At 38.8% G+C, this 26,154-nt stretch overlaps 2 protein-coding genes across 9 annotated transcripts in view; both read right to left on the bottom strand.

The window, feature by feature from the left end:
• Positions 1-2,541: 2,541 nt before the first annotated feature.
• Positions 2,542-5,164, bottom strand: LOC136253068 (G2/M phase-specific E3 ubiquitin-protein ligase-like). The gene is made up of 3 exons (XM_066045676.1): positions 5,013-5,164; positions 4,853-4,963; positions 2,542-2,953 (listed from the first exon to the last, which is right to left on the bottom strand). The coding sequence occupies exons 1-3, from the start codon at positions 5,143-5,145 to the stop codon at positions 2,718-2,720; spliced, it is 480 nt and encodes a 159-aa protein (XP_065901748.1). The 5' UTR covers positions 5,146-5,164; the 3' UTR covers positions 2,542-2,717.
• Positions 5,163-26,154, bottom strand: part of LOC136253060 (uncharacterized) — a 32,124-nt gene continuing 11,132 nt past the window's right edge. For 2 of the 8 annotated variants that reach the window (XM_066045658.1, XM_066045659.1), the window contains exons 3-14: positions 19,221-19,263; positions 17,010-17,129; positions 15,252-15,357; positions 15,126-15,197; positions 12,428-12,951; positions 11,902-11,987; positions 11,750-11,852; positions 8,355-8,443; positions 7,347-7,497; positions 6,404-6,547; positions 6,170-6,349; positions 5,163-5,301 (exon numbers count right to left, since the gene is read on the bottom strand). In XM_066045658.1, the coding sequence (XP_065901730.1) occupies positions 6,332-6,349; positions 6,404-6,547; positions 7,347-7,497; positions 8,355-8,443; positions 11,750-11,852; positions 11,902-11,987; positions 12,428-12,940 (1,104 nt within the window). In that variant the 5' untranslated portion in view covers positions 12,941-12,951; positions 15,126-15,197; positions 15,252-15,357; positions 17,010-17,129; positions 19,221-19,263 and the 3' untranslated portion in view covers positions 5,163-5,301; positions 6,170-6,331. Of the gene's footprint in view, positions 5,302-6,169; positions 6,350-6,403; positions 6,548-7,346; positions 7,498-8,354; positions 8,444-11,749; positions 11,853-11,901; positions 11,988-12,427; positions 15,092-15,125; positions 15,198-15,251; positions 15,358-17,009; positions 17,130-19,220; positions 19,264-26,154 lie in introns of those variants that run through there. The other 6 variants (XM_066045661.1, XM_066045660.1, XM_066045662.1 and 3 more) reach the window with 6 other exon arrangements.

Below are 26,154 nucleotides of genomic sequence, written 5' to 3'. Positions count from 1 at the left end.
AAGTAAGACCATTCCGCCATATCATTAATTAGTCCTTTTCAAAGAGATGCCGCAATCCAAGTCACGTGCAAACACTGCTTATTATCAAGGGAACACAGTACACCAGACGCCTACCGTTTAGATTGTATGATAACTGTGTATGACGCAGCTTAGCCAACTACATGCAAAACTGGCCATAGTTATACTCTCCTGCAGACATCATTTTTAGCTAAGGCCACTCCAAATAAATTCTCTGTTTCCCGTCCTGGACTCAAGCATATTTGCATGCGGGCGGGCGTGCGGTCCATTTCCATTATTCATTACTAGGCAGATGTTAGCAGCATCGTGGGGCGAGCCTGAAGGGAATAAGTGTTAGGGACCCGCCGATTATGCTCACAATTTTACCTATTATGCTATGCTGCACTGCTCAAAAATTTACCTATTATGCTTAAATTTATACTCAATACTTACCTATTATGCTTAAATTATGCCCAATTATTTATGCCTCAGTTCTCATGCTCTGCTAATATAATAAGTGGCTGAAGCACAAACTTACTTGTCAAAATGCATATCACAGAAAAGATCGATATACTCTAATAGAACAGTCAGCTATGTGATTGTTCTATTAGAGTTACTGACTGTTCTATTAGATTTTTTGTGATAGCTATTTTGATAAGCAAGAATTCGTACTGTTACAAAATATTCTACCTATTATGCTAGCATTATTCTCAATGCTTTCAGGTACCTATTATGCTCATAATTATGCCAGCATAATCGGTGGGTCCCTAATAAGTGTTTTATATTAGTATAGGTCATAATTGAATGTTGGTCTTATTATCTAGCCATTCATGCTAATGGAAGATATGCACATTATATAAAAGTATGAGGTTGAAATGTGGTTTGAGATCCAGTAGGAAAAAGCAATGGCGCACTGTAAAAAATTAGTAGTGAATTGCTCTGCCACAATACTCACTACTTTTGAGTAGTGACGTTCACTACTTTTGTAGTGAACGTCACTACATTTTGCAGTGAACGTCACTACTTGGTGGTCAATGTAGTGACGTTCACTACAAATTTAGTAGTGAACGTCACTACACAAAAATAGTGAGTATTGTGGCAGACATTAGTAGTGACGTTCACTACATTTAGTAGTGACGTTCACTAGTTTGTTTTTACTGTGCGGATCCAGGATGGGGCATTTGGGGCAAATGCCCCCCCCCCCCCCTTCAAGAAATTGCATACAAGATCGAGATACTCTAATAGAGCAGTAGATTACTCTAATAAAGCAGTCACAATGTTCATGAGTCAGTGTAGCTTACCTATGAAGCTATATTTAAGATTTTATTTTACATAACAGACGTGATATATTTGGTAAAGGATAACTAGCTATTATTGTTGTGACCTTTTTTTTTTTGATCTTCAACTGTTTTTCAGCAAGGTGCCTCCCCTCTTTCCAAACTCTGGATCCGCCCCTGAAAAGGACAGGAAAAGCACAGGTAATGTACCGTTCACATTGGAATTCATTTAAGGGATTTTCTCCTCTGGCTGGTCATGTTACTGTAGTTGATTGCAATGAATGTCTGATATTTTGCACCTCGGTCATGGTCTGAGGAATCGTTGGAACAAAAGTTCTACATACGTATATCTGGGTTGTTGTGATCTTCTGTTATGTTTGTAGGTGCATGAATCAGGTTGCTTTACATGTGTAGGTCAGATGGCACGGATCATTTGTAAGATGATCATTTTCAGGTAAAGCTGATATATTATCATGATTGATTGTAATATTACTGAAGTATACATTATTTGCTATCAACCACTGCAAGGCAGTCAGTATCTTTGATCGTCGCACACATATAACTGGTGAAATTAACATTTGTTCTACTTTTGACAATCCCTACAAAAGGAAGTGTTAAATGGTTATTAGACATCATGTGTGTGAGGAACATAACTTACAATAAGTTCTGGACCAGGATCCATATTATTAGCAGCAGAAAATAGCTTTGGGACATGGCTATCATTGTGACAACGCCTACAGGGGTACTAGTGTGGGGCTCGCTCAGGCTCGCCCCAATAAGATTAGCAGCTTTTTAAGCCATTATTTGTCTAGCACAACCATAAAAAGCTGCATAAAAGCATGTTTAAGCTTGCTCCTTCCTTTTTAAGCAGCAACAACAACACAAACTTCACTTGATAGCACTGCTGACATGGTTTCAAGTGAGCCTGTCAGTATGCAACAATAACCGGAAAATAATGAAATACGGAATAATGGAATATTTAGAGCTGACAGTAACTAGATGTGGGCAGTGGACGGGAAACAGAGAATTTATTTGGAGTGGCCTAATACTATTCAGCACTCGAATTCCCCCCACTTCGCTAGCTATAATTATGCTCACTGGAAATGTGAAATATCCCACAAATTGGCAATGCACGTGTACTGCACACTTGCTAGCTTGATGACACATTCAGCACTTCCTAGGCATTGATTATGATAATGATTAAATACGCAGGTAAAGGCAAAGCCTGTATACCTGAAAAGGCACATGTACATAGCTAATACCTTCATTATATATTTTATGACATGTTATCTCATTAAAATCATACTATTTAGTTACCACCAACACAAAAACAGTGGCACCACAAGTATAAAACTGAGAAATCTCTCAAGTGAGTCATCCCAACAAATCACAATGTCTAATATTTGTCCATCTTGTCACTGCAATTAAAGAGTTCCAAATCTGTCATTGGCTAGCTATGATGCCTAGGACCATAGACTCCTTGAACTCTTCGTAAGTTGTATTTTTACGGGGAAGACGAAGGCACATCTCACACGTAGCAGCTGTAGGTAGTTTTCCTCCGTCAAATACCAATGTTAGTGGAGGGGCATCATCAGAGTCTCCAAATCCCCAGTGGGGTATCTGGTCTAATCCTGAAGTAAATATTAGTATGTCTTCAAGTTGACAGTCTACACGGCCACCTGTATGGAAGATAGGCATGTAATTAGCTATATTTAACACCGCACAACATTATAAAGTTTAGATTCCAGTTTAGCTATTAAGTTTGGCTTAGCTGATCATGTGGTTAGAGCAAGCGGCTTATATAAGGATAGGCAAATGCCAGTGAAAGCGGCCTTGGAGTGGCAAAGTTTTTTTTTTCTGGACAGCAGCACCAGCTCACCATTGCCATAATGACGAGCAGCAGAATGCTACACACGTGGACAGTGATATTGTTGCTGACAAAACATCAGCTGACATTGAACAAGTGACCCAGATAGTCTCACAACAATTACAATATTGTTTAATTTAATGCACAGTATCACATGATCGTTTTTCTACAATAGTTAAGGTGGGGGGATGGAGGCAGCTTTGAGAAGTTAAGAGCACGCATTTGGGAACCTATCATTCTACAAAATTACTGAGTTGTGACCAACAGCCAGCTGTAGAGTCTTTTGTTGGTGGTTGAGTGGCTAAACGGGATGGACAGAATATAGCTCAGTATCACCAGGCTAGTGGATGAAACTGAGTAGTGCGGGATGAAATGGCAGTTGATCAAAGTAAACCACATCTCTCAAGAGTCAGGCTGGAGTGTAAACAACTACACAAGCACAGACAGTTGATAAAGGGATACTATAAATCAGTTGTAAAACTGAAGGAGCACTGCAATAAATACTTTAACTATATAACTAGTTAGATAAATCTATATACACTTTAACAACAAATGTATTGTACATACTGTCCACTAAAGGTTGACTTGCATTCTGTACTAGTTATAGTTACATGGGACAAAAACTTGTCGGTAGATGTGCCCACCCATCTCTCTGGTAGATATAAAGTTTATAAACGTGATACATTATCATGCGACCTTTGATGAGCAAAATCAAATGTCGGTATAAAACACTTATGGTTATACATGTTAAGTATAATAATTGAACTGACAAAATGTATTGCATTGTGATAATGTCTTAGAAAACACCGTCATGACATAATAATCATGACATAATAATTATATCCATATCGTGTAACCTGCAGCTGGTGACACAAGGCACAGAAAACTTTCATGCATGTCACCCGGCATCGTACGTGTTCACTACAAAGAAGAGTAAAATGTTCATCATCACTGACTTTCCAGGGTCTACAGCAATTGGCTTGCCTGCAACACTGGCCATGCATATGCGCCATTGTGCAGACACTAAATAAAGGATACCTGCCAGCACACAATTTAGAAAATGGGTGTAATCGGTTAAATGTTCTGCAAGTTACTTTACATGTATACGTTGTCAAAGGCAGCTGGCAAGGTACTAAGGACTAAAACAAACTATAGCATAACTATGGTACATAAATAAGTTAAACTTCAAAGCCAAACTTAGCACTGCATTGTGGGGTGCCCAAGCAATACAAAGTCTGTACAAACCACCATTTGCAGCACATGCAAAGTTCACACCAGACAGGCTTACTTACATACATACACACCAAAATAAGTGTAAGGAAAATAAAAGAATTATATATAGGTAGGGACAAGAGTATATAATGTGGGAGCCCTCCCACATTATATACTCTTGGTAGGGACCATAGCAGTAAACTTTACAGTTATGTTTGTTTCCTTTAAATTAAATTAAAACATAATTCAGGACTGGTGAAGCAAAGCATACCGCATCAACGGTAAATAATGATGCTGGCCAGACATAAAAGCAATTGATCATGAGCAACTATATCGCATAGCATCCCGAAACAAGTATGGGTGAAGCACACAATTAGTGTATGGATCGAGCTAACATTTCATGATTTTATTCGCTAGTTTTCTTTCACTCGATCATGGTTGGTCACACACATACTTTGGCCTCTTTGTTAAATCAACATAGATTATTACAATTATATACCTTCACAGTCATCCAAAAAATCTGAGAAGTATATGTATGCTAACTGCTCCTCGGCTCTCCTTAAACCCGTTGCTGGACTGAACTCCACCGTGAACATATCTTTTAGGCATTCTATGTAATAAGTACCTCTGCAGTAGCAGTTGTACAGATATGTAAATACCTGCAGTGAGGTTTTTCTTTTCTGCCACAAAGTACGATTGCCACTGCCCTGGGTTGCTTTTCAAGACTTCTAAGAATCCCAATGTCTGCAGACCCTCTCTGTACTGGTCCATCTCTGCCTTAACTTTAACCATTAAATGGTAATCGATTAAGGCAGAGAGCAGCCGTCTTTTGTCTGACACTCTAACATCATTGATAGACTTGGGAAACCCGGTATCATAAAGTAGTTGTAAACCATCAACCATGTCGAAGCACTTTTGAACTTCTTCATTCGTGTTAGCTTCATTAATCTATACAGGTGCAGCAAAAAGCATTATGTAAATAATAGGCACATATACATTGAAAACAATGATGCTATACTTGAATTTCTATTGTGTTGAGTAGTCTTGCACCACACATGTTTACTACAAACAGGCAAATCCAGCGGGAGTGTATGAACAGTGGAATGGACTACTGGAATGGTGGAATGGAATTTTTTGAAGTTCAATATCTTTTTACATCCAAATAAGTACAACTCCTCCCCTTATGTAAACAAATAAATAGGATTCCCCTTGAAGTCAGCTCTTTTAGCATACTTTTACTCACCACAGCACTTGTATGACTCATAACTCAATACTTTATTACTCGTGTGAAACTAACTGTGGTTCAGTTTAGTGTGCAACATGACACGGCCACAATGACCTTTGGCTTAAATTTTGTTTTCTGACATAATTGTGGAAAAGGCTCATTGTAAACGCTACAAGACAGTCGCATTTCATTTCACTTCCCAAATCCAGTTTAGTGTTTTTCTATATTCCTCCATGTGTACAAGAATCAAAGGCGGTTGTTCCAATAAACAATTGACAACGGTAAATTTTTTTGGTCTACCAAATGCCCATAACTTACATGTATATGTGTACAAATGCCAGACAAGATATTCTTATACAACACGTGAATTTGAACAGGTTTTAGCTTAATTGCACTTTGTACCAAAGTAATAATGTCAGTAATTTTCTTTTTATGGAGTATGTACATTTTTACCTGGCACATTTTTATCTAAATAGATTTTCGTGTAGTGGCAGATTTTTGTTTAGTTCTGCCTGACAAAATGTTACCACATACATATCTATATTAGCACTTTAACAGCAACAGAACAGCGTGCATACAGCTTTCACCTACCTTTCTTACAATGATCTTTAACAAACCATCTGGAATTTCACTCTCATTGATGTCAATACCCGTGCATTCGCCTATACCACTGAGATAATCAAACACAGGCTTTGCCATAATGGGTACTCCACAACCTCCCTGTAATATGGACATTACTGTGTACACCTCCATCTAGTAGTAATCCATATTCTAAAAAAAATTCATGTGATAGGAGGGAATTTACAATGAATGGAATACACATACCTGAAGTGCACCAACGTCTGCCAACCAAAACTTGTAATCTTCCTTTCCTACCATACATCTGCTACCAAACTCTTTAGCCAATAATCGAAAAAACTCCCTCCTGGGTACACCTTGGTCCACAGCCCCCTCACCAACAAATACCACCTTTTAAAACAAGTTAAATGATCACAATAACCATTGTTTCTGCACATCAACAAATCTCATTTACAAAAATTTTTTTAGCTACAGCCATGATTCAATCCTTACTTCAGAGATGACATCAGGCTGGTACAGTGCTCAACCCAGGTCCAAAACAAGTTTAAGGTGTTTAACCCCGAAACCTGCATAGGCCAGCTGAAACTGCCCAAATAAACGTGCCTTGCGAAAGGCGCTGTAACTTTTGAAGAATCCACCCTATGGCTACACAATTTATACCATTCTACTTGTGATGCAACAAGGATTAAAATGATATCCAGGGTTTTACCCTAACGCTAAACGGTGAGGCCAATACTAGGCGTTTAACAAACTTTTCGGTAAGGAAACATGCACACCCTTTATAAAATCATCCTTAACTTGATGGTGGTTGCTCCTATCATCTTGCAACAAGTTCCATGTTTTGCCATAAAATTTTCTATCAAGCCATATGTGAACCCACAATTGAAATTTAAGTCATGGCAAGAATGCCAGAACACGGAGACACAACTTGCTGTTGTTCATCGCTTCATAATAAGTAAACTGCTGTAGTTACAGTGCTCATTTAACCTTCTCCAAGTAGCCCAGTGGACACACTTTTCAACAACGGGTTGTTTTAGGTTATAAGAATTAAGTTACCCCACCTAACGTCATCATGCGTGCCCATATTGCGTAAACACAGAAATTCTTTTGCAGGTTTAAGACTATTCCACCATGCTACACATTTAAACAATGCATGGCATACATTTATGCACAGTGTGTACACAAATACCTTAATATGCTTGTCATTATAAAACTTCTGCTTTTTAGCCTCACTCAATGCATCATTCAGTACATCTCCTCTTCTGATGTTCAACACAACTGGGGGGTTACAAACTCTCCCCTGTAGCTGGCCAAGTGTGATCTCCTCTTTGGGCCTAGGACTATATTATATGCATACATTGTACACCAACATGCACGTAACACACTAATACTTTTCGAACGTACCCCACACAACAAAGTAAAAGACATTCAAAATATAAATACATAAATAAGGAAATTTACATGCTTTCATTAGTGCACAAAACAAGTATGCTTCTGTAGATCAAGTTTTAGTGACGCATGAATTGTGCCAAAGTACAGATACTGAGAAATGTTCTGAGCATAATAATTAGTATTAAAAAAATATGAGATAGTATCACCTACTCTACTCTAATAGAGCAATATCATACAGTATGAATAGATTAGAGGCATATTGCTAACTTTCCTGTCTAATCACTACAGCTAAATTTACTGCTTCAAAGGATTGCGGAGCATTTCCATATTTCTTTTAATAACAACAACTATCATTCATGGAAAATCCGAAATTTTTATAATCAAGTAGAAATAAAAATCATGAAACAAGGGAGGTCATCTAGACCTCTATAATAATGTACTTAACATTAGTCCCAATTTTCTACAACTTCTTTGCTTTTATAATCAAAATATATACACATTGTGGAACAGTAAAAATCGTTAAATCTACCGGTACATATTCCTATCTTTGTTAGAAAAATACTTAGCAACTAAAGAAGTAGGGTAATGAACTATTCTGCTGATGGTTCTATTTTGGGCACAACTCCCACACCCCTATATTGCACTGCACATAGTTTTGTTGATACATAGCAGCTGTTGTTATTATATCAGCTATTGACGACTTTCAAAATTGGTCAAACATTTTGGTATGATTGACTACTCATAGTACTACTACTGTACTGTACGTAAATCAAAGATTACCTATAAATGTATACAAGTTAATTACCTTTTCTGAACACTACTTGAAGTGGAGCCAGTGAGACTTCTCATAATTGCCGTACTGATCATTTCATCTTCAATGCGATTCACCTCATCCTAGATTGTAAAAAGAGCTACTATATACTGTTGTCATATATCCCTTTATAGCTGTGTAACTATGTACCTATATCTCAGCAATGCTACAACAAATATTCCATAAAAATACAAATTACCATTTGTCTCCATGCACTTGCCAGCAAAATGAATACTAAAACAGCCTGTTTGATGTATTGAATAAATCTGAATCAAATTTGAGATAAATCTGACATTGTTATATAGGCTGCTTATGCTTGCTTTGGCTGGCACAGTATCAATGTCAGGATAAAGAGTTTAGAGGTGGAGCTACGTGAAGTTTAAAGCATGCAAGACACGGATGCCATTCTGGGAGTCTGGGACATGCCCCCAGGAAAAATTTTAGGTTTTGAGATACAAATTTAAATTATTTTACAGCATTGGTACAGGTAAACCAAGTAACTTCAAAATGTGACACTTCTATTAGGGTAGTTGACTCAGACACCCCCTGGAAGTCTATGACATTATGTCAGTCCACATGGTGGCTAATACAAGGGGGTGTGGATGGAACAGCTAGTCACCCATCACACATTACCAAACAACCATGTTCACATGAATCTAGACAGTTAGGCCCAAGAAGTCAGTCAGCATGTCACACCACTGGTATTAATACGTAAAACAATAACCACTCAGTTTCACTCCTACAAAGATCTGTGCTACCAAGACAATTCTTGCTGTGGAAATGCTCTCCCATCTTCAACAATCTGCATAACAAATTTGCATTCGTGATCATCCCACACACTCCAAACATCTCCTTATGGTCTTACTTAACACAGCTAACTATTGTTTCTGCACACAGGTGCAAACTATCTGCATGATGCCAATAATGCATGCGCCATTCATGATTGTGCACAATGCATGGTAGAATGTGTGCAGTTGCTTCTTCACCTTGCTCACATCCATACACTCCACTCAAGCTCTAGAATTCCTATGGATATAAATACATGAAAATATCAAGGAGAAAACACCCTGACCGCCTGGTAGGCTCCTGTAAGCGTTCGAGCGTAAATGGGATGGCTGCAGGTTCGAGGCCACCCAGGTCCAGTCATGGTTTTTTTCTCCTTTCTGCAACTTTTCAAACACACCTTAAGTAGCTAATGTCTTAGTATCTAATGTCTTTGAGCAGGCTGGCTGTAGGACCAAGTGTCCTACAGACCTTCAGCACTTGTGCTGTAAAGCTTTAATAAAGATGGCATAATGTTAGGGCTGAGGTAATTATGCTCATAATTCTTTGCATTATTCTATTCAGAATTTCCTGGAAAAAGCTTGCATTATGTTCCAAAACTTATGCATTATTCTCAAAATTAACTGAAAACAGAAATGTAGAATTGACTATTTATTTAAAATTCCATGGTTAATTGTTACACATAAACAAGATATTTGATTATATATATACATATATATATATGTGTGTGTGTGTAGTATGCAAAAAAATAGGATTGATTGCTTTATTAGAATAAATATACGTGAATGTTCTATTAGAGTATCTCGATCGATCGTTCATTCATGAAATATTTAATAATTCTTTCAAAATGCTAGAATGGTTTTTGGCATTATGCTGAAAATTATTCTGGCATAATTACCGCACTCCTACATAATGCTGGGTACTACGTATATAGACTGCAATATGTTTCTGGTATATATATATATATATTATATATATACAGATGTTGGGAAAATATACATGGGGCATGCATCTTGAATTTATTGCACTTTACAAACACACTGCCCTCAATTGCATGCAAACAGGGTTGATTATAATCTAAGCTCATTGCTATACATCCCGATTGTAAACAGCTACTAGTGGCTCATCGAGTTGAGATAGTTTACAGTTTAGTTCACAGTTTACAGGTATAACCTTCTGACAGATACCAAGAGCTTGACACGTAAATACTCTACACCTATTTGATTAAATGAGTACTTACTCAAACTATTACATCAAACGAAAAGGATAAAACAGCATGTATGGAGACCATCAGTCTAACCAGGAACATTCAGAGGTGCCTTTTACCTTTACTTTTCATGCTGTCTGGCATGCTAGTCAGACACGCTGTACCTTTTCTATCAGTAGCTATTCCTAAATTGAATAGTCACCTGGATCAGTCAATCGGATGAGTATTTTAAAAGGATTAATTATGTACATGATAACTTGGCTATTTCGTTGAGAAGGTCTGGCTCACTAATCGATCTTGAAAATATGTATAGAAATACTTTTTAGCTATTTTATACAGTGAAACTCAGTCGTCCACATAAACAGAAGTCCAGTAGTCTTTACAGTCCACAAGCCCACCCCAGTGACACCACCAGATCAAATAATACCCAACCCCAACAATTGGCAGTTGTCACCAGGTGATATATCACCCTGTTGGTCACAGCTGCTAGACTACATGGTAACAGTCAGAGGCATGGAATGAGGCCCCATACTAACAATTTTTGTTGTTGTGGTTAATGGGATAGAGAACAGTTATAGCCCAGACTCATCCTGTTGTGACTACTTGTATAAAGCCATTTAAAGCATTAAAATCATCAGCTGTACAATTACCGAAAAAACTGAAATGGCAAACAGATCCTTTGCTGTTGACAATGAAGGCAACACGTACCATTGTAAGACCAGCAGTGCTACCTATAGCTACACTAAGTTATAGAAATGCCTATTACTACTGAACAATAGGTGATACACACCCCCCGCCCCCCCTGTATGCAGGAGCCTTGTGTATTTGTCCAGTCTCTATAGCATTCTACCAATCAGTACACATCTTCCATCAACATCATGGCATTTCACTAGGTGCAATAATATCTTTTTCATTTTTATTTTTACATAAACAATGCAATGGGCATGCACCTTGTACCATCCATTGGAGCAGGGGCTGTACATGTGGTCATTGATCAGGCTAGACAATGAGGCACCTGGAACTATTAAAATGAATTGCACCATAATAATTATGTACATGCACCAATCAGTTTGGGCATGGCATATACTGCATAGCAAATTTTGGCAAAGCTAGGACATTGCAAATGTCTCAGTTAAAATTTTTACTGGAAAAACATCAAGAGAATGACTAATCTATACATGCACTGAGGAAAAAACTGGCTATGACAGGAGTCAACACATTACCTCTCTCTCCTCAGATCACCATATATACTGGACCAAGTGGCTATATACATGTATGCACGTACAGTATATGGATACACAGAAGACAGGCTTATCTTGAGACTTCCATGCTTGTGATAAAAGGATATATTTCACCACAGTGAGCTAATGGTAATGAATGATTAATGATGCTCACTAACATCATCCATCTTGTCGTCTGACAGTTTCATCCTTGTCGGAGGCAGGGGCAAGTCATCATCAGACACTGTACACGTGGGTGAAGTCGAATCAATTTCAACACTGCTGGCATGAAATAGTTGATTAGGACAAAACAATTTTATCAGGCACTAACTTTTCTTCGACTGCGGCACATACTTCGAGATGCGCAGGAAGCTCATCTATATCCACCTCTCCACACGTGAGGCATTTCTCTAGTAACTGGTAAGAGCAAACAAAAACATGTTAAAGTACAGTGTTATGACATAAGATACTGACTAATTACTAGTCACAAATTTACCATCGGTATTATGCAAAAAAATAAATGAATAAATCACCTGGCTGTGGTAGCCAGCTACATGCCTGATATGTACCATGCAAAACCCTACGATTTGTCAAAAACTGGCTATCTGACATTTTACTCTATACATGCAGAGAAACCTACGCAAACACAGCATGCTTGTTATTGGAACACCACACATTTTGCACACTCACTGCATGGTAGCCATATGTGCATTGTGTCATATATACTTGTATCTGTGTGTAGTGTACCTGAGCTCATGCTTGTATAGTTAATAAATATGCAACTGTACTATTACAAAACATATATCCACACCATGCCACATGGCACTGTGACATGCATAGCATTTGTGAGTACATACCCCTGCACCAACCGGTTCCTCCACTTCTGGTGATAAGTCCAAGTCTTTCTGCAAAGGATGGATGTACGTTCTGGCTGAGCCTACCTTTTCTTTCAAGGTTTTTAATGACGACCATGCAAATTGTGACAGCGGTACCAAATTCCTGGAGTTGACCAGACACTTGCAAAGTACAAACCCTCCCACATCACGTAGCTTAGGAAAAGTAACAAAGAGTACTTCACGGATCTCTTCAGCTTCTAACTCCATGTCATCAAACTGCACATTCCTCTCTCCTAAACTGGCTCGGCATAGTTGATCCTTCTCAGCATCGGTTGTCAGTATCCACAGTTGTTTACGGTCACCCAAACATACGAAGCGATGTTTCCAAGCAACCAGCTTAGGTTGCTTGTTGAACAAAGAAGCCACTTCTTCCTTAATTATCCGCTTCCTTGTTGCACCTTTCCCTCCTTTCCCTTTGCTGTCCTTTCCCCTAGCATCTCGAAGGGCACTAATCACCTGAGACGCTGCCTCCATTACACAAGAACCTGCAGACAAAATTTTCATATCTAAGCTTAGACAAAAATCTTTCCAAGTGTACATGTAGCTAGCTACGTATATGTTCAAGTTAGCTATGTCCATTTAGTCGGTACGACTAATTATGACCATAGCTACTGCAGTCCTAACCTTCATCGTGACTAAGATAAGGACGAGCGTTTGAGACCGCAGTTGGGGGTATGCCTGTACCAGGCAGCCTACTGCTCAGTGTGCAGCCTTGAAGATCACTAACACCTCGTGGTGGTCGACGTTGATTTCCGCTAGGTCCAGGCTCATCACCATCAGCCAACCCAGACAAAATATCAATCACTTCTTTCAATTTACCTTTAGAAAGCATAGCTAACCAAAAATCCTTGCAGTGTCAGATTCTGCTCAGTTTCCTCAACGGTTTCGTATGGCAGTCTCCCAGTATTTTAGTGTTCACATTAGTGCCAGCACAAAAGCGGAAGAGGAGTATCTGATAACTGAGAAGCCAGAGAACAAAAGTAGAAACGCACGTTTGCTTGTACAGTTCTCAATGATGTATTTATTAAAGAATCAAGTCTCTAGGGCGTAAACTGTGGGACTAGTTCTAGTTAGAAGCGAAACATTATAACTTGCCTTCTACAGTGAGTTAAGACATGGGATTTGGACTAAACTGTGCAGTAGTGATAGCTTATTGCAAATAAAAAGAGTTTAGCAGAATAGTTTAATCCGTTCGTAAGTTATAGCAGAAAACATAATTTACAGAAAGCCATACGTGGAACTATAAAGAGCACCCTTAACATTGTGCACTGATTTTAAAATCACCATACACACCCTGTACAATTAAGAGTATGTACAGTAAAATATTGTAATAGCAATGAAATTGGAATTTTAGTCAGTGACAATTGACAAACTGTAGGAAAATGATCAAACTTTAGACCACAGCAAGGTGAAATACTTGAATTTCATTGGGTATCTAAATCCTGTAGATCCCTTGTTCATGTCTCAATAGATCCCTGTCTCTGGGGTAGTGTTGCAAACTGGTTTGGAAAAACTGATAATTAACCAGTATTGTCTAGGTCAAGCCAATTATTGGCTAAGAAGCCTTTAAATTGGTTTTGCCCACCCACTTGGTTCACCATAAATTACCCCTGCTGACAAGTGTTAACATCACAACATAACCTCAAAGTATGTGTAAATGTGTGCTTGTAATAGCTGTTATTGTAAGGCAGGATGTTGATGGTCACTTTGGTACCACCCTAAGGCTTCCAACAGGCATATTTAGTGCCATGTCTGCTAATTTACAACCAGACAATAACTGGTCAATATCCAATTATTCACCTTCCAATAACCGGTTTTAGTAAACTCTGCAGGTTCACAGCACTACTCTGGGGTGATAAAAAACACCAATTCATTGGCATTTAACTGGATAGCAAGGTGCTGTAACACCCATTACAAGTTACAGGGAGGTGTATTGAGCTTGTTGATGCTACATTTGTAGTGTCACAAGCAGCTGTGAAGGTACAACAAGCAGCAGTGGTCTATATTAGTTAAGACGAGCTGTGGTCTATATTAGTTAAGACATCGAACCCTCAGACCCTGTAATAGTGCCCTTGCTTTGCTATTGCACCACAACACAGGGCCTTTCAGGTTTCTAAATTCCGTAGAACCCAGTGTTTTGATGTCTAACTATTATTTAGAGTATAAGATAGTTAACATGACTTCAACTACCGTAGGCAGAGAAATTTTCATGTAAAAATATTTTGTTTCAGAAATTTTCGAGTAAAAATATTTTCATGGGGGCAGATAACCCACAAAAATATTTTTACTTGAACTTTTAGTACTCCATCTTAAAGTTATCTTTCTTTGGTTTATTTGTAGATACACTTTCCGTGATGCACCCGGTCTGCAGGCCGTGTAGCTGGAAAATTGATGGCCTCTAATCAGATATAACTGACTAACTGATCCTCCTATTGGGAGACACACAAGTCACACACACGCGCACACGCACACTGTGTTGTACAGTGATAAGTTCATTAATAGGACCATCTGGCCTCAATATAAAGAAATGGCTTTAACTTATATAGCAACACCACAAAGCACACTTTAGCTACTGTACATATACACACACTGTACACTCAAAGAGATATGAGGTAGTATACATACAATACAATATACACATAGTACACATTCAACTCACAAAGGTCATGTTGTATAGTTCTACACAAAACCTAGCAGTCCATGTGATGTTATCATGACTGACCAGTACATCCTATACCAAACAGTTCATGACATGATAATATGTGTAGTGAGCATGTGTGTGTACCTTTGGTGATCTAGTGGTTCCAGAGGTATGTATAAATGAGAGAAACACACAGTTTCCCCGGCTTCTGTTTCTCTATCTGCCATAACACCTCATAATCTGGTACATCCTATACAAAAACAGCATCAATACACATGATAGTGTGTCCTGTGGCTTGTAATATGGTTGAAGTCCCTACAGGGAGACTTGTAATGTACATAAACTCACTACAGGAAGACTTTTGTTATGTAGGTGAACTCTACTGAGTGACTTGTAATGTAGCTGAACTACTCTACAGGGTGACCTGTTTGTAGCTGAAAGGTGATTTTTTTGTAGCTGAAGTATCTTCAGGATGGCTTGAAACACAATTGAACTCTTTACAGGGTGACTTGTTATTACACTGAACTCTCTAGGATGACTTGTTTATAGCTAAACTGTCTGCATGATGACTTGTTTGTAACTGAACTCACTACACTTTGACTCGTACTGTAGCTTAGTGCTGTAATAGAATGTGTAGCTGACCGCTCCACTAGGATACCCAGTAGAGAGTTCAGTTACACAACATATGTGAATATCAAGAAAATTTTAGTTCAATATATGTGACTGGATTTTGGAAAAATGATCCAAATCGCAAATCAAGATAAATGGTTTTAAAGAATTCAAGTCAGCATAATTTGCCAAGGATAGCAAGCACGTGTATGAAATTTACATAAAAGGTGCATCAGTCTATTACCTTTCAGACCACTTCAAGTACTTGTAGCTGCTTGCAGAGTTTCCCACCAAATAAGATGGAAAATCTGAGCAGTTGGACGAGCGAAGTAGTATCACCAGTGCTCACAAAGGGGTGGGGGGTGGCAGGGTGGGCAAGGGATAGACTTCAAAATGGAGGCAGACCATGATTGGAGTCTAGACATGAGATTACAAGGCTGTGCTGGATTCTTAGTGGCTGATATGTAGCAAAATCAACACAAAAAATGTCTGACCAACTTTACAACATTGTCCACCAGTAAACCAGTGATTCTTGCCAAGCCAGGCGCTTCACAAGACCAGAAACCGCCATTCGAGCTCTACACACCACCCAGAAAAGACATCTGTTGAAACCAGCCTCCAGCAGTTTGAGTGGTAGTGAGGGTCAAAACTATTAGCACGATAGTGTAGCTATCCACTGGAGTGATTTTGCCTGCTGTGTGATTTGAATTGGTTTTGTAAAATCTGGTCACATATATTGATATTAAAAATTGGACGTGTGTGTAAGACCCCCTTTTGCAATTCCAATATAATACAATGGTCTCTCTATTATCCAAACTCACTGGGTCCTGAGTGTGTTCAAATAATTAAAAGTTTGGATAACAGAATCCCTTATTCGTTTATGTACAGAGCCTGCTAAATTGCAGTGGACCCTCGGTTTAGGGTTATCTGAACCCCAATGTACAAGTGTCTCAGGCAATGGTACACTGCAGATAAGTGAACTGTTTGGATAACTTAAGCCCATACATTTATATATGTACATAGCTCTGTTGAAATACTCTAATAGAACAGTCATTTCTAATGTCAGATAAAAGACGGTACGGATAAACAAGGGTCGGATAACCAAGGGTGTACTGTACTCTAATGGAACAAAAAAATTTAGACAAAAATACTCTTAATAGAACAGTTGCCACAGTTTGGATAATGGAAAATTCAGACAATCAATGGTCAGATAACGAAGGGACCACTGCTACACCTCAAATTGTGTTAATGACTTAACTATAATATACAGGTACAAACAAAACAAATTCTTACAATTCCACAATTGAGGAACTCCTCCCAGCTGATCACTCCCTGGTCCCTGTACTCAGCAGCTACAGGTTCTCCACTAGAATATTGTACCATCTTCAACACATACACCATCTTGTCTCTGACCTGTGAGAACAACAGGTGACTAGCTAGAGTGGAACAACATCAAAAATGGACACCATCACAATATGTATTACAGTGTAGCATGTGTACAATAATTTCACATCTTGCCAAAACTAGCCCATTCTGTCTTATACATACAAACCCATTATGGCAGTAGCTGCCATAAGGCAACATGGCATTATAAATCACATAGGACATAAAATCTAGCTTTGCTATAAACTGTTTAGTGTGTGTAATAGTGAGATGTGCTAGTGCTAAAGCAGACACACCCACTGGGGTCCTGTTTCTGGGATAACTGGATCCTTCCCGGACTAGTGCACATTTGTATGAAATAGTGTAATGTGTAACCTTTCACAATAGGTGAATTAAATCATACTTTGAGTTGAAAACAAGTTGTTAATAACAAAGAGTTATATATTGATGGAGACAGATAAAGTCAACAGTCGGCTGCTTTATCCCAGACATGGTATGGTGGTCACGAGTGTAGATACACATGCAATACAACAAAAATGGGACAAACCACAAAGAAACTAACTGTGCAATGGATCACAATGTAAGTAAACTATATCAAATAGTTATTTGGAGTGTAAGGAACCTTTGTAGATAGTTAGTTGAGATTCCATTGTTTGTTTGGGCTGGTTTTTACCAATGTTTAGACTTTGCAGAGTAATAACTTCATTGCAGTTAGTATTATGTAAACAAAAACAACAAAATTAAGTCCCTTATTTCATAGCGAGTATTGAGATGTATGGTTACTACCGTAGATTCCCTAAAAATTCAGCAGAAATAAATTAATTCCGTTCGTGTCTGGCCGAACAATTAGGAAAAAATGTACCAACCTGGTGCTATTGTCGAATTTTTAGGGATCTATCCCTAATACAGTCTGCACACTTCATGGCTATGTTAGCTATTTGCGATCCATTTACTGCTTACTTTATGAATTTCTTTCTACAGGAACCAACAGGAACGCCTTGAGGCGGAGCTGACAATACCACAACTCACTTGGTCGCAGCGCTATATACTATGATTGCCTACATTATCCAGGAGGGATGGTCAATGTCAATACTACATCGCTTTCGAATGCAATCACCCAGACATAATATTAAGGATTTCAACAAGTAATAAAAAATAGAAACCACAATCAGTAATATTATTAAACTATCTCGTGATAAATCTCACTATCAGATGGTACATAGAGTATTCCATGGCTTAACAAAGCGTTATCTGTGGGGGTATCGTGTTAAAAGGAGATGTGGGGTCAGGAGAGCTGTGAACAGAAACGAAGATCGTTTTGCGGTAGCCGTGATGTCTCACAATAATATCGTTGAGTACGTTCCCTGAACAATTTCACACTTGGTACTTCATCCAGCATCGAGGTAGCATATCATGTGAGGTCACAGGGATCCTCAGTACTCAAGAGACCTTCGTCAACTAGTACTCCAAGTGCCGAAAAATTAGCGCGCTTATAATTAGAAACTATCCTGCGCTTGCCAAAATTTAGAGCACATTGCGTTCAAAGCACGGGAGTGCCGAATATTTAGAGATGCTGAAATTTTAGGGAATCTACGGTAAGTAGTTCCGTGTATGGTAAGGGTAATATGATGCATTTCAGTGATAATTTTCAAACAGAGTTATACACTGTAGCTTTGTTGTGCCAGAACGAAATATACAGTATCTTACTGTAATTTGTAACATTACAAATTCTACATGTCATACAATTACATACAAAACACAAGCACATTTACTTACTACAGCCTCTGTAGTGGAGATGTATGTGAAATAATGACAACTGTACATTACATTACACAACACACAATACAAAACAGCCTATGGCTACTATGCTAGCACAATCAGTTAACCATCACTGGGACACCTGTGACCTACTCAGCTACTGTGAGTTAGTGCCGACAAATCCTCCTGGGGGAGACACAAAAGTGTGTACCATGTCTCACAGGTGAAGGTGTGGGTATCCAAGTCCCACCTGGGCAATTCTTCACACATAATTTAAGACACAGACTTGGAATTTACTTTCTTAGCTAATGCTGGGTACCAAGCATAAACACACACACTCACACATCTATGTACACTACACACCTACACTGTTGCTTGGGTACACACCCACTCCAAGTCCTCCAGCCTACAGTATAAAACAGATCACAATCATATCATGGGCACATTTCATAATAGCTAAAGTAACATATTTACCCACACTATCATTAAATTGTGTTACTACTGCTGGCTCTACCATTTAGGGTAAGCAACTGGGACATTTACAGCATAAAGTTTCCATCTGATCTCCTTATACTACTTTTAGGTCATTGAATTTGCACAACTTTATAAGCATGCGTGTGTGTGTGTGTGTGTGATGTGTGTGTGTGATGTGTGTGTGTGTGATGTGTGTGTGTGGTGTGTGTGTGTGGTGTGTGTGTGTGGTGTGTGTGTGCGTGTGTGTGTGTGTGTGTGTGTGTGCATGAGATCACATAATATGACAAGCAATGTGAGTGCTCTAGTTGCCTGTTCTCATTGTAAAGGAATGTTTCAAATGCTCCAGGATATGGCAAGGCACAAGTGATTGACAACCAGAAGGATATGAAGATTTATTGACTTAGTATACCATGAGGCAGAAGGAAACCACCATATGTGACCGGATATGCAAAAACCCAACATAATGGTGCAAGCCTAAATTTTCAGTATAAGCCATTGAAATGGGCACAATATTTGCATAATTAAAAAAATTCGTTAAATTTTTAAACGCTTTGTTCTTTGAGAAGAAAGGGTGTAATGATAAAAACCTGGACATCATCTTATTCGCGTACTCAAGAGGAGTTCAAAATCTTTGTTTCGTTGCAGTAGACTAAAGGATACGTAAGTTAAGGGAGTTTGTTTATGTCATGTAGAAACGATTGTACGTGATCAATTTTTCTTCATTGATTTCGTCTCTGTATGCAGTGAAGAATGGTAATAGAAGACAAAACTTACCCAGTAATGGACTCCCCTATTCATGGCGAACACAATGGTGTAAGTTGAAACTCTTTACTCCATTGCGTTTGTAAGTTACAGCCATTTTTGTACACGCATGTAATTCATTTTCCCAATACTTGCTGTACAAATTGATCTTTCTGTCGCTGCTACTTTGTAGGGCTGTAACTCCAAAAGTTGTTGGCATACAAGGCTAAAATTCCGCCAGAGTATACACTTGGCTAAGTAGATTATAAATATTCAATAATAAAGAATTTGAAAAATGTGCAGGGTTATCGCAGATCCGGTCACATATAATGATGGTCTATTATCCAGGTCCAGACGTGTGAGCATACATATGCACGGACGTATGTATACATGATCATAGTCACATACACTGTATAAAAGTACACATGTGGTTCAGATAGCATAAACATCCCAAAGTGTGTCACATTGTTATTGAAACCCATAGTAGTGATTTACTGAGTAAAGTGGCAAGTGTATGGCTAAATTACAACCAATCAACTTGTCTGTCCTTAATATCACAGGTGGTCTATATACAGGGGTTACCAATATAGCGCTAATCAAATAGACTATCTCTGTAATGTGAGTATGTATATCAGTAGGATGGTGTACCAAATACTGATACTGCTATTAAGCCAGTTCTGAGGTACCTGAGCACCACTCAGTTACTATAGTCAGTACAAACAATCTTCCTAGAGCAGGACTAGTAACCTACTGGAGGACTGTGCCATGTTCCATGGAATGTAATATCATGCACTGAGCAAGGCACTGATTGTATGAAATCATTTTAGTTACACAAAACTTGAAGTACTGCACAGCAAACAACAACAATCATGTCGCTAACAATTTGCTCCAAGGTGACACAAACATGTAAACAACATTGTCCAGTGCTTGTTGGTTGTTAATCAGTCAAACAAAAATTCTAAATGGGACTCATGTGAAAACCTAGACAGCCAGACTTTTTCAAAATCTTACAAAATACCTGATTGGCTGTTTTTCACAGGATATCACCATGTAACTGACAGCTGTCTTGCAATCTACTGTACTGTACAACACAACTAGTAAACACATTCCTATGTGGTAATTACCACATATAGTGGGTTATTTTCAAAGCAGGAATTTTTTTCAGAAGAGGAAAATCTGAATTTTAAAGGCTTTAAATTTCAAAGAATGTATATTTTGAAGGCCAGTGGATTTCAAATAAACAGGAAATTTATGCTACAAATCATGAAAGATATGCATACATGCTTGCCAACAACTGGCTTACAGACGGAATAATCCCCATCACTATACTTTGGAGAGAATACTAGTGGAGTCTCAAGTGAAGCAAATATTAATCAGACACTGGCTTGATCATGGCTATGTTAGAATTACATCGGACACATCATGTTTTAGCTCAGTACCTTATAGTGGAAAATTTTGGCGGGAGAAAATTTTGGCAAATTGATCATTGGCAGAAATTGGCGAATATTATTTTTGCGAATGCATGACATTAATTTTCCCATGCAATATTAACCTGAGAGCATTGGCAGCGACGAAGTTTTGTGATTTCTATGGATGAAGTACTACAGTTTAATGCCTCTTATTTGAATCGACGTGCTCTTTTGCAAATAGCTAGCTGTAATAAAAACATGTACTAGCTTGCTAAGTCTGTAATCAAGACTGGAACGCGTGTGGTAAGTAAGGCAAGGCATGTGCATGGGTACTGAGCTGAATCGCTCGAGCTGATGCTTGAGCTGTTAGTCTAAAACCATACTGTATTCAATGTGATACTTGCGGAAGACTAGCTGTAACCAATATTCACTCACTGATGAACAACGTTAGAAAATGGCAAGTAAAATTTTGGCGAATCCATGCATAATCGCCAAATTTTCCGCTATACGGTATTAGCAAGAGTTCATAATAAATTATATATATATATATCAAGACACACGCGGCCCAAGAAGCCGGCGCGCCACACCCGTGAGTATATTGACAGGAAGAACGAAAACGTCATTTTCACACCTTTGTATCTCGGTGATCACTTATCTGATTGGAACCAAATTTGCTACACAGTTGCCCGCCAGCCAAGGGAGTCTACATTCCAAATTTGAAGGAAATTGCTCCAGCCATTTCCGAGATACGAGCTGCCAAAGTTTCGTTATTTTTTCTTCATTTTTTTTTCTTCTTCTTCTTCGTCTTTTCGCACACTTGCAAAAATTGCTATAACAAGCAAACGCGTACTCCGATCGCCTTGAAATTTGGCACACAGAAAGGGAGTACAAAGGCGAATCCTAGCATCAAATTTGGTACACATCCGATGAATGGTTCAGGAGTTATGACCGATTATTCGTGTAAAACAAGATTAATTTGTTGTCACGCCTACAGGGTAAACCGCTTCATGGAATGAGTTGAAAATTGCTATGTAGATGGAGTAACCATCGTAGGAGTGCCTTTTGGTGGTTTGAAAGGAATCGAGATAAAGACCACGGAGATATGACACAAAACCCAACCTGTGTCACAATTACGCGATCGATTTTTATGAATAAAAAAGTATTAGTTTTCACGCCTACTAGGCAAACCGCTTAGAGCAATGAGCTGAAAATCGGTGCATAGCTGGAATAATCTTCATAGAAAGTCCTTGCAGTAGTACAGAAGAGTCAGATTACAAACCACTGAGTTATGATTTGAAAGCCAACTCCGTGTAGCAAATGCGAGATCGAGATACTCTAATAGAACAGTCACCCTGATAGAGCATTCGGCTAGTTTATTTATTCCATTATAGAATTTTATTACATCACAAGTTATTCTGTAGGGAGTTCAGCTGCAAACAGTTAATCTTATAGACAGTTCAGCAAGAAGACAATCACCATGTGGAGAGTTAAGCAAATATATCACTATAGAGATTCAGAACATTACAAGTCACACTGAAGAAAGTTCAGCTATAAACAAGTCATGCACTGTGTAGAGAATTCAGCTACAATTAAGTCACTCCCTAGAGAATTCAGTTACACAGAATTCAGCTACACACAAGTCACTGTGGAGAGAGTTCAGCTACAAACAAATTACCCTTTAGAGTGATCAGCTACAAACAAAACACTTTGCAGGGTGTTCAGCTGCAATAAATCAACCTTTAGAGCAATCAGCAATGAACAAATCAACACAAATCTACCTGTAGAGAAGATAAGCTAGAAACAAATTACCCTGTAGAGAGTTCAGCTACAAAAAATCACCCTGTAGAGACATCAGCTAGAAACTAGACACAATGTAAGGAGTTCAGCTACAAGCAAATCACCCTGTAGAGAGTTCAGCTACAAACAAACCAACCTGTAGAGCGATCAGCTAGAAACAAATTACCCTGAAGAGAGGTCAGCTACGAAAATCACCCTGTAGAGATATCAGCTAGAAACAAATCACCCTGAAGAGAGGTCAGCTACAAAAAATCACCTTGTAGAGAAATCAACTACAAACAAAACACTTTGCAGAGAGTTCAGCTACAAACAAATCAACCTTTAGAGTGATCAGCAACAAACAAATCAACCTGTAGAGAGATAAGCTAGAAACAGATCACCCTGAAGAGAGGTCAGCTACAAAAAATCACCTTGTAGAGAAATCAACTACAAACAAAACACTTTGCAGAGAGTTCAGCTACAAGCAAACCAACCTGTAGAGCGATCAGCTAGAAACAAATTACCCTGAAGAGAGGTCAGCTACGAAAATCACCCTGTAGAGATATCAGCTAGAAACAAATCACCCTGAAGAGAGGTCAGCTACAAACAAATTACCTTGTAGAGAGATCAGCTACAAACAAATCACCCTGCAGAGAGAACAGCTACACACATATCAACTTGTATAGAGATCAGCTACAAACAAATCACCCTGTAGAAAGATCAGCTACAAACTAGACACAAAGTAAGGAGTTCAGCTACAAACAAATCACCCTGTAGAGAGATCAGCTACAAACTAGACACAAAGTAAGGAGTTCAGCTACAAGCAAGTTACACTGTAGAGAGTTCATCTACAAGCAAATCAACCTGCAGAGCAATCAGCTAGAAACAAATCACCCTGAAGAGAGGTCAGCTACAAAAAAATTACCCTGTAGAGAGATCAGCTAGAAACAAATCACCCTGAAGAGAGGTCAGCTACAAACACTTTGCAGAGAATTCAGCTACAAACAAATCAGCTTGTAGAGAGATCAGTTACACACAAATCAACCTGTAGAGAGATAAGCTAGAAACAAATCACCCTGTAGAGAGTTCAGTTACAAGCAAAACACCCTGCAGAGAGTTCAGCAACAAAGAAACCACCATGTAGAGAGTTCGGCTGCAAACAAATCACCTTATAGAGAGTTCAGCTACAAACAAATCACCCTGTAGAGAGATCAGCTAGAAACTAGACACAATGTAAGGAGTTCAGCTACAAGCAAATCACTCTTTAGTGAGTTCAGCTACAAACAAATCAACCTGCAGTGAGATCACCTACAAAAAAGCACCTTGTACAGAGTTCAGCTACAAACAAATTACCCTGTAGAGAGATCGGCTACAAACAAATCAACCTGTAGAAAGATCAGCTACACACAAATCAACTTGTAGAGAGATCAGCTACAAACAAATCACCCTGTAGAGAGATCAGCTACAAGCAAAACACGCTGCAGAGAGTTCAGCAACAAAGAAACCACCATGTAGAGAGTTCAGCTGCAAACAAATCACCTTATAGAGAGTTCAGCTACAAACAAATCACCCTGTAGAGAGATCAGCTAGAAACTAGACACAATGTAAGGAGTTCAGCTACAAGCAAATCACTCTTTAGTGAGTTCAACTACAAACAAATCAACCTGCAGTGAGATCACCTACAAAAAAGCACCTTGTACAGAGTTCAGTTACAAACAAATTACCCTGTAGAGAGATCGGCTACAAACAAATCAATCTGTAGAAAGATCAGCTACACACAAATCAACTTGTAGAGAGATCAGCTACAAACAAATCACCCTGTAGAGAGATCAGCTACAAACTAGACACAATGTAAGGAGTTCAGCTACAAGTAAATCACCCTGTAGAGAGTTCAGCTAAAACAAATCAACCTGCAGAGAGATCAGCTACAAATAAATCACTTTATAGACAGTTCAGCTACAAACAAATTACCTTGTAGAGAGATCGGCTGCAAATTAATCAACCTGCAGAGAGATCAGCTACACACAAATCAACTTGTAGAGAGATTAGCTACAAACAAATCACCCTGTAGAGAGATCAGCTAGAAACTAGATACAATGCAAGGAGTTCAGCTACAAGCAAAATCACCCTTTAGAGAGTTCAGCTACAAACAAATCAACCTGCAGTGAGATCACCCACAAAAACGCACTTGTACAGAGTTCAGTTACAAACAAATTACCCTGTAGAGAGATCAGCTAGAAGAAGTCACCTTGTAGAGTGTTCAGTTACAAAGAAACCATCATGTAGAGAGTTCAGCTGCAAACAAATCACTCTGTAGAGAATTCAGCTACAAAGAAACCGCCATGTAGAGAGTTCAGCCTCATACAAACCACCTTGTAGAGAATTCAACTACAACAAATCACCCTGTAGAGAAGAAGTTACCTTGTAGAGAGTTCAGCTACAAAGAAACCATCATGTAGGGAGTTCAGCTACAAAGAAACCACCATGTAGAGAGTTTAGCTGCAAACAAAATCACCTGTGGAGAGTTCAGCTAGAAACAAATCACCCCATAGAGAGATCAGCTGGACGAAGTCACCTTGTAGAGAGTTCAGCTACAAAGAAACCATCATGTAGACAGTTCAGCTGCAAACAAATCACCCTCCAGAGAGTTCAGCTACAAAAAAATCACCCTGTAGAGAGTTCAGCTAGACGAAGTCACCTTATAGAGAGTTCAGCTACAAAGAAACCATCATGTAGAGAGTTCGGCTACAAAGACACCACCATGTAGAGAGTTTAGCTGCAAACAAATCACCTGTAGAGAGTTCAGCTAGAAACAAAATACCCTGTAGAGAGACCAGCTAGAAGAGGTTACCTTGTAGAGAGTTCAGCTACAAAGAAACCATCCTGTATATAGTTCA

This window comes from Dysidea avara, chromosome 4, assembly GCF_963678975.1.
Source record: "Dysidea avara chromosome 4, odDysAvar1.4, whole genome shotgun sequence".
Lineage (NCBI taxonomy): Eukaryota > Metazoa > Porifera > Demospongiae > Dictyoceratida > Dysideidae > Dysidea > Dysidea avara.
The sequence above is the reverse complement of the archived record's forward strand: the minus strand, read 5'-3'. Positions and strand labels throughout refer to the sequence as shown.

What these genes read in the sequence shown, in the direction of transcription:
- LOC136253068 (XM_066045676.1), bottom strand. Translation starts at nt 5,145, where the DNA reads ATGGTTAAAGTTAAGGCAGAGATGGACCAGTACAGAGAGGGTCTGCAG. An exon ending in AAAGAAAAACCTCACTGCAG is followed by an intron (nt 4,964 to 5,012) that starts GTATTTACATAT and finishes CTTATTACATAG; the next exon opens with AATGCCTAAAAGATATGTTC. An exon ending in TTTTTTGGATGACTGTGAAG is followed by an intron (nt 2,954 to 4,852) that starts GTATATAATTGT and finishes TCTTCCATACAG; the next exon opens with GTGGCCGTGTAGACTGTCAA.